Source organism: Agrilus planipennis, unplaced genomic scaffold (assembly GCF_000699045.2).
Source record: "Agrilus planipennis isolate EAB-ADULT unplaced genomic scaffold, Apla_2.0 scaffold39, whole genome shotgun sequence".
NCBI lineage: Eukaryota > Metazoa > Arthropoda > Insecta > Coleoptera > Buprestidae > Agrilus > Agrilus planipennis.
In genome coordinates, this window is record NW_020439074.1 from 1590162 (window position 1) to 1607888 (window position 17727).

General features: G+C 33.9%; 1 protein-coding gene across 3 annotated transcripts in view; it reads right to left on the reverse strand.

Annotated features, from left to right (window-relative positions):
- The window catches only part of LOC112905220 (tribbles homolog 3-like), a 19443-nt gene extending 3610 nt beyond the window's left edge, over window positions 1–15833 (reverse strand). The window contains exons 1-2 of one of the 3 annotated variants that reach the window (XM_025977201.1): window positions 15555–15833; window positions 14401–14852 (exon numbers count right to left, since the gene is read on the reverse strand). In XM_025977201.1, coding sequence (XP_025832986.1) covers window positions 14401–14751 — 351 coding nt within the window. In that variant the 5' untranslated portion in view covers window positions 14752–14852; window positions 15555–15833. Of the gene's footprint in view, window positions 1–14400; window positions 14853–15196; window positions 15393–15542 lie in introns of those variants that run through there. The other 2 variants (XM_025977200.1, XM_025977202.1) reach the window with 2 other exon arrangements.
- Between the last annotated feature and the right edge of the window lie 1894 nt (window positions 15834–17727).

The following is a 17727-nucleotide window of genomic DNA, read 5'->3' on the forward strand; positions in this document are numbered from 1 at the left end:
GAAGTAATCGAAGCTGTAAATGGTTATTTTGAGGAGCTTGACGAATCAGTCTATAGAGATGGCATTAATAGACTGGAACACCGCTATGAGAAATGTATCAGCCTTGGAGGAGATTATGTTGAGAAATAAAAAAAAAAATTTTTTAAAAACCTTGTTTTTCTTGGTCAGGCCGGAAACTTATCAATCCACCCTCGTATATTCGTCGTTAAATGCGTAGAATAAATAAAACAGAAAAAAGGAATGAATTCTGGTTAATTTCAGGCTGAATACAGAAAATTCACTTTTATCAATATATTTTTCTAGCTGTCACTTTTGGAAGTTTTTTGGAAACTGATTGACAAATTGATTAATCTAACAAGTTAAGGATGTTTGGGAGGTACAATCGGAGACAAAAGTACATAAAAATAGAAATTCGTAATTAAAAACCTTTTGCAGCATATCATAAGGTAAATAAATACTATCTATACTAAAAAAAAAGTATACGGTTTGAGAGAAAATTTGGAATTTGACCATAAACTGAATAAAATAAGAAATAACGTAATATATAACTGACTTTTTTCAGCGAATATGCCTTGATTTCAACTTCGAAAACAAAAAATATTAAGTTTCAATCTCTATTAATAATGAGCATAAAACTTTTTTATATGTTTAAATAATAATTAAAACTTTAAAATTGAATTTATTTCAGACAATTATAAATATTATCATTTTATTATCAAGTAAAAAGGAGATTTTCAGCTAATTTTTCATTTTTTCCTTCGATAACCATTTAGTGAATTTGAATAACCTTACGCTAAAGTGATTCTCCAGAGTTCAAATTAGTTATTATAAAAGTTTGAAATTTCTGGTAGCTTTTTTTCTGTTAATAAAAATAAATTTAACCTGTTCGGCCAACGAATCTCCATAAAATGACGTGTAAATTTTAACCGTTTAGTGAATCGATTTGTAATTTTTACAGGAGTTTTAGAATCGAATGAGGAACGTTATTCCAAATTTTTGTCTCGTAGCATTTTGACACACCTCCCAAACATCCTTAAAAGTCTTCTACTTAATAATTGAAGAGATCGAATATTTTATTATAAACTACAACATATAAAACCTACACCGTGTAGATGATAATTGTTATTCGAATTCGTAAACAAACTGATTAAACAGGAACTACGTAAAAAATTGAGTTTCATAACTACCTATTAGATTTATAATATTATCAGATGATCACTTATGCAAATAACTAACAATATAAATCGTTTACATACATTAATTTTCCGATATGATCATCTGAAATGATGAAATCACCACCAGGAACTCTGCGTTTCAAAATGTTTACATTATTGGCTTGAAAATATACGTCAGACAATGGAATTTTATGGCTGCTTTCGCAATGAACTTCTAATAAAAACTTTTATGCCTGTGTGTGTGTCGTCTACACATTAGATTTATACGCATACTCACACAAATATCACTATTAGCGTTATTAAGGATGTTTTTTAATAAAAATACACATTATTTATATCTATATGAATATGTGTAGGTACACATTTGGAATTTGCAACATTGACCTTGGAAAAGGCAACCGATTATGCAAACTACAGGTGAGAGGAAAAAGTTTGGAGCACATTTTTGTGCTACATACAAAAAGAATCCTACTACAATTTGGCAATAATTTATTCGAAAAACTAGCCGAGCTACAAACTTCTCAGTTTACCATGAAACAAGTTTTTTGACTGGGACACTAGTCAGATAAAGCAGGAATTTGGTTATTATTAAATAACCAAGAGTTATCTTTATCGCTATGGGACCTTTTCTTTTTGTAATGGCCCATCAATAGCTGACCCTTGGCCAGCAGTTTGCCCATACGTATCGTGACGCCAACCCTAATACGTTTAGCCCTGACTCTACCAGCTTCAGCCAGGTCTCACATATTGAACCCTCAACTAAGCATGTGAGTAATTTGTTGTAAATATGTAGCGAAACGAGTATGTGATCTGCTAGCTATGATATCACGATAGCAGATCATCAAGTTTCTTCATTATCATCATCATAAGATCGTCAGTCCTAAGACTGGTTGGATACGCACCTCCACCTATAGCTAATTTTCGCATTTTCCTAAAACTAGAACACCCCACATCCTTAACTATTTGCGAACAGTAATCTAACCTAGGTCTACCTCTACCTCTACTAACTTCCGTTTTTCCCTTTAATATGTCTCTGACTAGACCTTCATGCCTAAGAAGGTGTCCTACCAATCTATCTCGCCTATTTCTTATTGACTTCCATTCTCTTATTCTTTCCAATATCTCTTCATTTCTAACCTTCTCTATCCGCGGTATCCTCATCATTCGCCTGTAACACCACATTTTGAACGCTTCTAACCTTTTCTTTTTCGCCGCACCCACTGTCTATGTTTCGCACCCATACAGCGCCGTGCTCCATACATACACCTTTAACAACCTTTCTCGAATTTCTAAATTAACTTTTGACGAGCATAGAACCGACTACCTTTTTATTGAAGGCAACTCGACCCTACGCTATCCTCTGCTTTATATCCTACTCCTTCCGTCCTGACTTATCTGACTTCCTAGATACCTAAAATCGGTCACTTCTTCTGATTTTTCGTTTCCTATCACTATATTCGCTCTTTCCCAACTTTTCCTCCCCTTGCATACCAGTATTTTTGTTTGTTCAAATGTACAAAATTAATTTTGATATGTTTAGATGCGCGGGGTAAATATGTAAACATTATTAAGAGTTTTAATTTGGATATTTCATTTATTTGACATATGTATAAGTATACGTTTGTAATCCATACTTTGTTTTTTTACAAAGCATTGTGCGACGATTATTTTTGACACTGACATTTCAAAAGCCTAACTTATTTCAATTGCAAAACAGTTGACAAACGGAATTGTTTCTCTTAACGATATAATGTGAAATATCCTTATTCAAGGCTACGCTCCACGTTCAACTATTGCGATGTCCGACGATAAAAAATAGATAAGACGAAAAACGACGCGGTTGGTTGATACTTCAAAAAATGCAGTAAATCTGCAAACGAAATTCACGTTACTATCAGTAAAGAAAAAAACATTTCGTTTTCAGAACAGCACGCACACACACAATGCAAATGTCTGCAAAGACGTGAGCGATTTCATAAATGCAATTGTAATACAAGTAACTTGAGACTTTTCGCGAGAAACAAAAACCAAGTAGACATATTGTCTTTCTTCGTCATCAGCCAGCCATAAACCCAAAGGACAGCATTTTTTTTTTGTTATTTAAATTGTACTATGAACAAAGGAAGTCGATGCAATAGAATGTAATAGTAGACGTATACGCTTAAGGCACGAACTGGCCTGTAATAGATACAAAAGTATCTACTGTGTGTACAGGCATACGTGTAACAGTTGTACGTAAAACGACGTTGCTCAATATCTCATTCAAATACCGACAATAAAACCTTGAGTTCACCTTCATTTTTAGGTAGCGCACATCAAGTGCGCTCGCTCTTCGTCATATGTTTTGCTGATCAACGTGCGCAAATTGCAATGTCCTGAAGTAAGTAGAAATTCATTCAACCTTCAGAAGTAAGTATTTCAAATAAGAGACGCCAAAAAGAGATAGTTTGTTGAGAACCAAAAGGAATTCTCTCAAATTATCTCGGAATTTTACAAATTCATCAAAAAGCTTGTCATCAAGATAAATGCACCTATTACAAATAAACTTTTGAGTGTTTCCAATCGATAAAACCAAACTTTTATTATAACCTGAAAAACTTGAATCGGTAAATTAGAAGTAGAACTAGGAGTAACGAAAAACAGAGGATGACTGCTCGCAAATTGTTAAAGATGTAGGATTCTTTGTGTCAGCATGATATCATTCCGGCTATTCTCCATGAACCAATTGGAGTTTGGTAACAAAGGCCAAAGGACGATAAGCATAGTGAATCGGCCCCAGAGGTATATCTGGATTATATATTGGTACTAATGCGATACGTTAATGGTGAAAATTTTAGACCTCTATCTATTTTGATTTTTGAATAAATCCAAAAAAAAACTAAAAACCGATTTGAATGAAATTTATAGACTTTATAGGGGTATATAAGGGCTATNTTTGAAACTTTTAAGCATCGTGTGCTATTAAGTAGTTGGTTGCTACCTCACTCAAAAGTCTTAAATGTTAAATTTTGTAAATTTTATGTAACACAGACGCTACTTTATCATTAGGTAAAGGTAAATGTGCCGTCAGTATGCGATATTTCCGTAAATATATGATAAATTTGAATGTAGAAATAGAAAATGCCATATCTAATCAGGTAGATACAGCAAACATTCAGAATAAACATAAAATTTAGATTATTTTTACAAGATACATGACAATTTTATTTCTATAACCGGATTTTATAATCTTACAAAAATAAAAAAAACAACAACACTATTTTACATATTTGCATATTAATTAAAAAATGTACCTACTACACAAAACAAAACACACGCAGAAATTGCGAATGACGTTTAACAGCATTCTTGAAATTTTTATTTATTATTGTATTTATATCCGTCTTTATATCAGTTAATAATTGTGAAATTAAAGATACCGCATTAGTTCTTTCTTTATACTTTAAAATGTATGCATACATATATTTAGTAAATTAAATAGATTAGTAATTAAGATTTTTAATTTGAAAAATTACGTAACCGATTCATTAGAATCTTTAATGTAGAAATTTAATGATTAAAATTCCATGCAATTTATTCTCCATTACTACTAATATCCAATACATTTATGACATCCTTATCACTAATAACAATTAAATAGCGCATACACCGGAAACTAACGATAAGAAGATAATAAATATTTTCTATAACAAAAATTTTTACGGAGAATATTTTTATAACACATGGGGATTGCTCTTCAAATAACTTGCTAATTGTCGAATTTTCTAGCAGTCATTGATTAAGATTGCTTGTCTCAAACTTTTGTCATATTAAAGATTCTTCTTCCCATAGTCTAGGGCATCAGCCGAACAGCATGCCAAGAACTCCTAAACTTTGATGATAATAATCACCGACGACAGGATAACTCCTTAGGGATTAACAATTGCCCGTTAGATTAAATCAATTTTCACTTACTTACTATCTTACATGTGGATGTCATATATATTTTTTCAGGTCCTCATTTTTTGTATAACTGTCCTACCTACATTAGACAACGAATGAAAAAAAATTCTGCGTATGTCTATGTTAAATACTATTAACTGTCGATAAACGAAGATAAAAATAGAACGAATAAATATCCAATTAATGAATGGAATTACGATATTACGATTTCTACAAGCCAGATATATAATACGGTTTAACAAGAACTGATTGTATTACATTACCAACGCTGACACAACTCCCTATAAGGAAAGGTATCCCAACTAAACGTTCAGCTCCAATGTATTGCGACTATTTCAATACAAATTAGTAATATCACTTTTACTACGTCTAAATAGGTTATTGCTTCATAAAGAATTGCATAAATTTGAAATACATATACCTTTCCACTTGCAGTACAATAGTTACCAGTCATAATAGTAATTAGGTATGTTGATTGTAGTTAAAACCATCAAAAAATATAATTAAAGAAAATTTTTCGTATTGATATCAAGTTTATTTATTAAATTTTGATCGTCGGCCTGAACAGGGGCCTTAACTGACTATAAGAAGACATTACAAGGTATTTAATAATGTTAAATGGTCCAAAATCAATGCATGTCCAATATTGATATCTGCTGTGAGAAGCCACAGCCTAAAAGCACGCATTTTTACTGTAGTTTCTGTTGTTCCCGCTAGATAGATACCTACCTAAGTAACTTAATGAGAACACCGGATGAACTTATGTAATTTTTTCATGACAAGGCCAATTTTGGAGGCCGAATTGCGCATAATACCCGTTAAAGGTCTTTCGAAACGTGATTGTTAGCAGTTTTTGGATACAAAGCGTCGTGGCACGACCGACGACGATGATGCAAAGAAATCGAAGGGACAGACTACACGGATTTCAAGACAACGTTAACCAATCTGAGTTTTCATAACATCCCATTTTGTTTTTACACAGTTTACACTCACTCTACGATAATAACACGACGATTCCTCGACGTGTGACGTAAATGGGACACGTGAAAACAATTAACGTCTTCATGGGAACTAGAATTTTGTTTCGTTAGCAAGACCACTTCAGAATCTTTTACAAAATTACAACAAATTGGGATTTTTGTTGTCAATTGTAATGCGTTCTTCTTTTTTTATTTAAGTGCTAAGTTATGAAGTCCAGAAGATAAAGAAGAATTATTTAAAAACACGTAAGTATCCATTAAATGAGCAAGACTAAAACTTGGTACGTAAGACCAATACTAAACAAGCAAGAACAAGGCTAAAGTAAATCAGCAACATCAAGACTAAATCCAATGCTAGAAGTATTTAGGTAAGACTACGATTAATATCGATACAATGACTGGGATAATCTTTGTTAGCGTGTAGTTAAGAGTTACAATGAATTATTCCAAATCAAGATTTTATCATGGAGCCATGTCAAAAGTGAATTCTATTCTGGTTAAGGATATACATATTTAAATGTACCTAAAACACAAAAATATGTTGTACTAACCGTAATTCTGCGATATCACTCCCTGTAAGTAGTTCAAAGCTTGCACACAGTTGGTAGTTTTGGTTACAATTCATCATCATAAGGTCGTCAGTCCTAAGACTGGTTGGACACGTACCTTCACTCTTTCCTATCCTGAGCTAAACTTCGCATTTCCCTAAAACTAGAACAGCCCACATCCTTAACTATTTGCGAACAGTAATCTAATCTAGGTCTACCTCTACCCCTCCTAACTCCTGTTTCTGCCTCTAATATGTCTCTGACTAGACCNAGATGCTCGTATGTAGTTCATAATTAAGCGACGGATTTTCATTCCCAATGGAAATCGATGCTGTAAAGATCATTTGATAAATAAGCGCTTTTATGAAGAAGATCTCTACCTAATAAAAGTTTATTGTAATTGGAGCATTTTGAGATCATCAGAGTTAACTAAAATTAGGGAAAGCTTTGCTGTTGAGTGTGACTCTACACTGCTCGATAAGATGGATGATTGAATCATGAGAAATACAGATACTCGTACTGTAACTCAAGCTCTTATTGTATTTTTACTTAAACTCCGTACCGACAATTCAAACAAATTGATATCAGCGACTTTACAATTAGAAAATGAGCAGTTAGTTTCAAAATATTGCGAACAAGTGATACAATCATTTGAAAAAGATGTATTATCTCGTTATTTCGGTTTTCAATCTATGTTCAGAAATAATCTCATTCAGAATCATTCATCATCATTAATAAAAAGGTTGTACGATGATCTTGTTTTTATTTGTGACGGAACGTATGCTCGCCATCAGAAGAGCTCTTATAACGTATATCAAAGAAAGTCTTTTTCTGTACAAAGAAAAGTACCATTATGTAAACCATTCACTATTTGTACAACAGATGGATATATAGTTGATATGTTAAGGCCATATCACGTCAACCTAAATGATGCTACTATAATGAAAGAAATCATCGATACTTCTGACGACCATTGTAAATTATTGGAACCGGGTGACATTTTCGTTGTTGATCGAGGATTTCGCGACGTTTGAGAACACTTAGAAAAAAGTGTTTATCGAGTACTAATTCCAGCGTTAAAAGGAAACCGAAATCTAACGCTTCTAGATATGTTACAAAAATTCGTTGGACAGTAGAAGCAACACATGGAATGCTGAAACAAAAATATCGTCTATTTGACCAAAAGTTCGACAATAAAATGCTTCCCAGAATCGGTAGTTTTTCCAGAGTTGCAAACAAACGTCTTGCTTCTGATTTAGAGTATCCAGATGAAATTGTAGAAATGATGAAATCTCGGAATAATACTGACAATACACTAGCCGATCATGTAGATAAATATAGTTGGCAGCGAAAAAAACTTCCATTTGAGATAATCGCATCTTCTGATTTGTTGGATTTTCCAAAAATGACCGAAAGAGACTTCAAACTGTTATTTACTGGTTCTTATCAATATAAGTAGGCAATATGATATTTAGCAGAAATAATAGATGAATCAGACAATATAACTATTCAGTTTGTTAGAGATAAAACCAATATATGGAAAGCTCAAGTACAATCTCGTCATATCGGTAAAAAGTTTTACAGATGTTTTATCGAATATAAACCAAATACGACTGAGTGGAGTGGAATATCAAGATATTGCTGTGAATGTGCAAATGGACTTACGACTATCGGTTGTTTTCACACGTTGCTGCAATAATTTTCTGTTTAGCACACGGACGATATTTGTCTGAAATCCTTAGACCAGCTGCAATACTAAACACATTATTTAATAAAGACAATATTACCGTTATTGACGAAGATAGCGACGAAGATTAGTCGACTAACTAGACGAAGGTAAAAAGTATAGTTTTATCTAGATATATTTTTATTCATTTTTGAATATTTTGACTTAATTAATAATTGACTAATTACACTATTGTTTTCAATATTTGAAGTTATTTGCACTTATAAATTAACCATATAATCTACTTTTCTCTTGTTTCAAAGGTATAAGGCTTGAGATAAATCGATTTTTATATTAAAAAATCGGTTTTTATTGTTTTTCAATACGGCGTACCGTTCTGATCGATTTAACGATTTGAGAGTTTATTCTACATTTAAAAACTGAAATAAATCAATTTTTATATTAAGAAATCGGTTTTTATTGTTTTTCAATACGGCGTACCGTTCTGATCGATTTAACGATTTGAGAGTTTATTCTACATTGGAAATGACATAAAAAAGTTTATTTCAACATTGGCTGTTTTTAATGATTATTATAAGTATTTCGGAAAGACTTGCCTGTTTAATGATTATTACAAATATTATGAGCTGTTATTTTTTCCGAGTAAAGCCCTTGTATATCTCTATAACGTACATTAATTTCATTCTAATTGGCTAAGCCGTTTCTGAGAAAAAAAATATTTACTGATTTTTCACATTTTGGATTTATTCAGAAACCAAAATAGATAGACGTCTAAAATGTTCAGAATTAACCCATCGCATTAGTACCAATATACCCTCGAAAAAATATTTAGATATCCCTCGGGGGCCAATTCACTATGCTTATCGTCCTATGGCCTTAGCGACAAATCATCCTATATTTTATCAAACAGATCTGTATCTGTGTAATGGTAAGTTCGTATACGTCTATAAACGTAACGTAAGCAGGTAATTTTTTTGAGGGCGTTATCAATATCTCCCACACTTCAATTCAGTATTTAACAGTAAAAAGGCACAGTGACTCATTCAAACACAAAGGCAGCAAATTAATAACCCGAATGAGGAAATCCCTGTTGCGATTAGTTGTAGTAGGAGAAAGGAAGTACCATATCTACATATCCTACTTTACCAACGCAATAACTCGACAAAAATTTACCGTTACTGCTTTTCGCATATGTTCAATTAGTAAAACTGATAGAAAGAAGTAGACCACGCACCAAAAACCTAGTTGAAAAAAATCGTACATTCCTATTGGACCAACAAAGGAGTTTTTACATACTTTTGCTAAATATGAATATTGGAAAAACTTTGGCGGTTGTTGTAGAACAAACAGAATAGCTCAAAACCCCAACGCCAAAACACGACACTGTAGTTGTCCGAAGCACTTTTCGGTAACAAAGTTACCTTCTTCNTGTTGCCGTTTCTTACCATAAGCCTTCGGTTAAGGTTCGGTTGGGTTCACTAGATCATAAGGTTACCATTGGAAAAGACAATACGAACGAAGTCCTTTTTTTGCTTTTGATGATAAAAATTGTTCAGAAAGTTAAAATATGAAAACTTTGGCGGTTGTTGTAGAACAAACAGAATAGCTCAAAACCCCAACGCCAAAACACGACACTGTAGTTGTCCGAAGCACTTTTCGGTAACAAAGTTACCTTCTTCAGGGACCGAAGTAAAGTTTTTTACCGAAAAGTGCTTCGGACAACTACAGTGTCGTGTTTTGGCGTTGGGGTTTTAAGCTATTCTGTTTGTTCTACATACTTTTGCTAATTATAAACATGCCTGATGAACTGAGTTAAACAAAGAAACTGATACAAATAATTAGTTGAATAGTGTCAAAAGGAGTAATTATTTCTGAAGATGTTTCTCTCAAATCGCTCTGGCAACTTAGTTGAATTTGGTCTCGAGACGATTTTACTATTTTACATATAGATCCTTTTATAGACAATCAAGTTCTCCACAAAAATGTTTTGAAGGTCATCTAGGTCATTATTCTAACAGTTTCGAAGATAAAACGTTAAGTGCTTGAACCGTTTGGAAACAAAGCTAAACATTAAAGAATTTAACAAATGATCAACGTGACAGACAGACAGAAGTCGCCTTATGTGTCTCCCGAACATTCTTCATAAAAAACTTCATCGTTAAATTGGTACCAAGGATTTGGAAAAGGATTATGGAAACAACCCTAGTAGTTTTAGTCTATTTAAGTTAATAAAATGGACTATACAACGGTATGACCAAAAACCAATAGCGAAACGTAGCATTTCGCAAATAAAACGCGTGACAGACATGCAAGTAAGTAAGTACCAACTGCGGGACCTGTGTATGGCACTGCAAATACTTGTTTAGAGGTTGCCTTCGCCATCGAGGAACAAACAAAAAGAAATCCACCAACCCACATGCGACCGCGACTGCAGCAGCTACCGAGATGTTAAATATTTATTTTTTTTACTTTTGCATCTCGCCAAACAGGTTTAAACCAAGCGACGACGAGCCGCGGTTCTGCTAATAACTGGACTTATCTTAAATTCGTCGTACAACTACGCTACGTGTACAGTATAAACTGATACTCTTTGATATAGTGGTAGCCATGCCCACAAATTACATTATACACCATTCTCAATTTAAGCAATAAATTATACGGGTTACGAACTAATTCGATGAAAACTATACGGGTTTTGTAACTAATGACACTTCTTGCTTTGAGAAATCAAAAATTAACTGGTGGTGCAGCTGAAAGGCTTTACTAATCAATAATCATTAACAAAATCGAATAGTAACTGACATCGTCTTCATACGGTCGTTAGATCGTAGACGTCAATATTTGCATTTACCGAAAATTAAAGCATTCAGTATCCCTAACAGTAATCCAATCGAAATTTACATCTACCCCTCTTATATGGCTCTGACAGACCCTTGTCCCACATGGTGTCCTACCAAATTATTTCTCCTTTCTTTCACTGGCCTCTGTCATATTTTTGACTGGAAAGATATTAATTAAAATCGAGAACTGCAGGAGCTTTATCTTGGAAGATAGTTTCATTTACAACAACAATAACAAAAACGATTCCAAAGTCTATCCTTTTCAATTTCAAATGATTATCAAGATTGCCAAACCATTGATACTTAATCAAGATTACAAAGCTTTTTACATATGTGGTTTTAGTTATTCGGTAAAAAGAACAAACTGAAAATCGACATTGATCGATAGCATTCCCATCCATATTTCATTCAAAGTCATACCATTTAGCAATTCATCAAGTGACCAACTACAATTAGTGTCTTTTGGCAGTACAGTCATTAAAGTGACCCATAGAAGACACTTTCCATTTGAAAACATTACTTGCTATGCTATAATAATAAATTATAAAGCGTAAATTTCAAACACCAAATGATATTGTAAATATAGACATAATTAAGGACTTAATGTCCTAAATTATAATATATTCACCAGCAGTCAATTACCGTGAATCCATCCGATGTCACGAGGTGAATGCTACCAAAAAGCAAATACATTACTTCTTCGATAAACTCAGCTGTTATAGCTTTTAAGCATGCAAACATGTGTAGCCGTTCAGTTTTTTTGTTTAACTCTCATCGGACTTTCAACAAAAGCGTGGAAATAGCTGAGGGTCAGTAGTCAGATTCCCCCATTCTCCCCCATCTCTTTAATATCCAATTCCCAGCGCACTGTTAATAAAATCGAATGTTATTACCCTTTCCTGAGAATCGAAGGGTAGCTCAGTGTGAAAAATAATTACAATGCACCCTTTCCGTAAAACTCTGAAGCAAGCTTTCAGTAGATATTTGCATATCATGCATGTCTCACATTGTCAAACTTTCACATGATAAATCTGTTCTCAAATCACAGGGCGTGGGTAACAAAATATCTACACAGAACGCTCTCCGTAACCCCATTGAATTAAATTCTTTATTAATATTTATGTTTATGGAGAGGGGAGGGGGACGCTCCTACAATGTATATGTACATATAAAAAATTGGAAACATAATTTTAGATCAAACGTAATATTTGTATGAGAAGAAGTAGTTGGTACATCATCTTCCATATCTCATTCGGGTAAATGTCTAGATGATGATCCCTTCGTGGGATCGAAAGAGGAGGTCTCCCCCACCACTGTACCATAAAAAGTTCGTGGCGTTCTCACCCCCATAAAAAGTTATGGGGGTTCAAAGTTGATTATTTTAACAATTTTCATAGACTATAATTCAAATAAAATTCAATAAAAAAATTATTTTCAAGCAGGTGGAGGTGGGGGATCGAAAGAGGGCGGTCACTTGACCAAACCCGATAACCTAACCTAACCTAACCTACTCTATTGATAAAGATATTTAAATAATGTTTTATATAACTTTCTCAATATTTTTATGTATTTTTCCATTACTTTTACCTCTGAATATTGTTTATGAATGATTATATAAATATTTACATGCCTAGAAATATATAAAAATTGGCATATTTATTAACTTTGAACCCCCATAACTTTTTATGGAGGTGATACCGCCACGAACTTTTTATGGTACAGTGGTGGGGGAGACCTCCTCTTTCGATCCCTTCCACCCCCTTCGTGGGGGCCATCATCTAGACCTTTACCCTCATTCGAATCATCGAACGATTCATTTAAATCGCAAAAATCTATTAATAATAACGCACATGCTATTTTTGTTGTTGAGCAGAGAATGGAGCGATGATTCACGCGATTCCAAAGCAGTCCGTGACATTAGCTAGAGTACAAATGATCTCTCGAAGCGATGTACCACTTTTATATCTCACTCGCTCTTTTCTTACGGGTCTCATGCAGATTGAGAGCAAATTCATGATCTTCTAATGACATATCATTTAGGTACACCGTATAGGATAACAGTAATACTGAAACACAGCGATTATAATCGCGTTATTAGAACTGACCTGCATAGAGAAAGTGGTACGAACGGTACTTTCGACCATTTCTAAATGACAAGGCAAAGAACGCTTGAAAAACATCAATCATCATCGTGTTTATAACTAAAGGAACTTTCATAAATGGCAACGTCTTTGATGCTTTACCTACTTATTTTAAGATAAAAAGTTTAGACCAATCTTAACTTTCTTCGTCGAGTTGTTACATAAAAAAAAACGCTCAGACAGACACATGAGTGATACTATAAGGGTTCCATACTGACTCAACATTGTAGTTGAAAAAAAAAACATGTAAAACTGCAAATGTAAATTTTTACGCACAATATTGTTTTATTGAAACGTTTACCACATTACGTTCAGACCATACACTTCTTATTGGTTTCCTGTAATCTGTAAGTGAGGAACTATTTTCTATATTTTTCTTCAAATTTTAGGTTCAATTGTTTCGATGACAAAGGGGGAAAATCTTCTACTTTCTTAAATAACTTTGTTGTTTAAATGTGACACGGTACAGTTGTTTTTTTCAATTTCCTATTGGCCCTTAGAAAAATGACCCCCGTGTTCAAAAATAATTCATTTACGTTATGCGTCCGTGTTTGGGACGCAGAAATTCATGTGTCCTAAATTTCAACTTAATCGGTCCTGTAGAATCGAAGCAAACTGACGACGAACGGACAGACTGACACACGAAGGTTCGGTTTTCCATTCGGAACTCTAAAGAGTCAGATCTTTACTATAAGACCCCATAAGAAAAATTATACTTTATGCAGAACGAATTCATGAGGTCCTTGATTATTAAAAATTGTCCTTGTTAATGAAACTCATTGCTACGGTCAAGGCCAATCATGTGCCACAGCAATATGTTTTAAAAAATCAACATGGGCATTTTTTAAACAATTACTTAATTAAATACAGTAATATATATTCGAAATATTACTCACAACTACACTTTACGCAAACAACTACGAATGATTCAATAATTTGTCTATGACCGACATAATCTGTTGAGTGAGTATTAAGTAAATAATTAATTCCATTTAAATGATGCAAACAATCAATTTAATTGAGTCATGACATCTTTAAACGATTTAAAACTAAATTTCTGCAATGAGTATACTTTAGAGTCACTCACCTTGCACACCAGCTCATTCTGAGTATTGATATCGACGCATCGATAGAGCGAACTTCCTTCGACTTGATCGAGAAGCACATATTTGTCTGCAACGATCGATGCCTGAAAATGTTTATCACCACTACTTTGAGTCAAATAAGTCTGCTGCGCTTTACTATCATTGCTACTAGTAACTCGCGACACGCGACATTCCGCGGCGTCCGTGGAGCTTTGGGCTTGGGAAACGGTTCCGGTACGTAACTTTTTAACAATATCACCACTACCACCACCGGAAGTACTTGCGGCATCCAAACTCTTTCCCATTACCGACAATCTGGAACTTATCGCGTGATAATCTTGCACGTTTTGCATTTTTGGTTTTCCTATTCTGTATCACGAATCACACACGATAATCACAAAACGGAAGAAATCCTTTAGGTTCTTGTAGATCACAACGATAATATTATTTGCAACTGAAACAAAGCAAAAGCTTTTTTTAGTATGACAGGTCTATATACCTCACCTACAAGCTAAATGTACTACGCTGAAAGCTGAAGTTAAGGCATCCTGGGCTTTGACCGATTTTGAAAGTACTAAACACGTTTTCTAATCTAGTATACACATAGGTACAAACTGAAAAGGAAATGAAATAATCAAATATTTGCTCCTAATCCCGACCATCACATAATGGGTCCCTAGTCAACAAAACTTATCAGATTTTCAATCATAATATTACACACCTTTACCAAAGCTTTCTTAAAACAAATAATTTTGTTTAAGAATTCAATTCTAAATGATTCAAAAATACCACACATACCAATAAGTCTATTCACATCCGCTTAAAGCCGAAAAATTACTGAAGATTCTTCTGATCGTGCTAGTCGTATTTGGAGAATAAAAAATATACCTGACCTGCACAATATCGTGTATACAAATGACTCTACAAGAAGTAGTATCATACGTAATACTTTAAAATAGTGGTTAATATTTATATTAATGCAAAAATCATTAAATAATTTTTAAACACTAATTCGTAGCGGACAAAAGAAATAAAACGATTTTTCACATTAACATTTACAAGTACGTATACGTGTGCATATAAAATACGCGACTATAAAGATAGAATTAGAATGATTTGCTACTAGGATTGCAGAAACACCTACCGATCACCTCACCTTTGCAACAACAATCATTAAATAAACGCGTTTACGAAATATTTGGCAATAGGTCGAAACGGCAGTCACACCTTGGAAGAAAGACACTTGCAGTATATCACCAACTCGTCACTAACAATAACAAGAACTAATTATATGAATAAGTTACGAAAAAAATTGTTGACGTTATCCGTAATCCGAATACGAAACCAGTGACTGAGTGAGTCCACAGCGTCACTTCGACTGCCAGGCGAACTACTAACTACATAGCAACACGGTCGACTACAAGCAGAAAGCACGTATCCATGCAATACGTAAACGCTGGCGTAAAAGCTTCCGAGTTTCACGATCAACATGCGAAACGTCAAGAGGGGGAGCGATCGACGCTGCCCTGTGCGCATGCACTAACGCTTCCAGCAACGAGCTTTAAGGACTAGCGCTAGCGCTTTCTGGCTTTCGCCTGTATATGTATATTTGTACTATATGCATGCCCGAAGAGTACGTACTGCATTATATTAATCATAACTACAATGATGCCAAGGGATTCGTACCTCTGCAGGAGCTTTTACGAATTGCACTTGCGGCAATTCTATAACAGCTCCTTAAAGCGAAACGGGCGAACTTAAATGAAAAATGTAAACGGTTATAACTGGAGGATTTTTTGAAAGTTAATGTTATTTATTTTGCATGTCAGTGGTATGTAAATCATTATCATAACAAACACTTGAGTCAATCGTTGCATTTCTTGAAAACTACAGCGGCTTGCATCTCTAAAGGGTATCCTACCAACCTATCTCGCCTATTTTTATTTTCCTACACCGTCTAATACCTAATAATTTCTAAAATTTTCTGCCAAATTGAAATGGGTCAGCTACCCGCTATGGATCCCGCACCCAGTGAATCCAGCTCTTTTTTTAGGATCCGGCCGAGTAATTCTATCAAAAAATATACAGCCGCATGTATATATCTAGACTCGTAGAAATAAATGTACATTTTTTTATAAAATGTAAAATATTTCATTAGATAATAAAGTATTTCTATGCTGCTGCATTTGGTCGTATCTCAAAATTGAAAGATCAGAGCATTCGGTCGCACTCGAAAGCTCTGCTAAAGCAACCCTGTGAAAGAAGAATGGCTTCGAAGGTGAGTTTTACCTGCTTAGTTGTAGTATTGCATAGTGCAGCTTGCCACCCACCACAACCTATCCTTAATACTACTAAAAAAAAGCATTTTCGGATCACAAGATAAACAAAAACCGGGGCAGCTGGAGTTTGATTTTTACAGCATACGTGACCGTATTTGTATGCGAGATGCTTGTCGAAATCCTAACATCTGCCTTGATTCCTTTATTTTCGAAAGAAAAGGTTGAAAATGTGTTGTACAAAATTTATTATGGTTGACCATCATATTTTTAAGTTTTCCTCTGAATAATATTTTTTATGGTTAATATTCACAATTATCCATGGATCAAAATACAAAACATTCATTATTCCAGTACGTATTACGTGTTAGGTACTTAACTACAGCTGATCGTGTTTGTTTTTTGAAATCGTATTATCGTACCGAACAATCAACATTCGAAAGTGCATGAAGAGATCTAAATGCATTTTCTGTATTGTGGATTATAGTATATATTAATCTACAACTTCTTTTTTTAAGTAACTAGACAAATTTTACATACAATGGCAAGATTCATAGGTATAACACACTTTACCTTCAATATACATTAAACCTACCCTTTTCATGAATAATTAATTAACTCTCAGATTAACTCAAAATACTAATCAGTCGTCGGTTTGAAGACCCTAAGATAATCATTTCCTAATCTAGACTCCTAATATTGTTTCTAAAAGTTTTATAATTGTTTTACTTCTGAAAAGTCACTTAAATAGAGCAGAAGATTATAATAGCAATTAATACTTAGAATACTCTAATTAGTAAGACTCTAATTATACCAAACAATAGGTATATCCAAAGGCAGTAATAAAATAGGTGGTTCTAAATTTACCCTTTCGTATTACTACTTTCTTTAAACAAGTTTCTACCATAATTTACTAATAAAAGTTATAACAAAAATCCATTACCTCAACAACAACAATCTATTGTCTCTAGCGTACCTAATATGCTTACAATTTCGTACAGTGTTGTATTGTTTAATTGTGATGAGAATATTGACCCTCTGGAGATAATTATT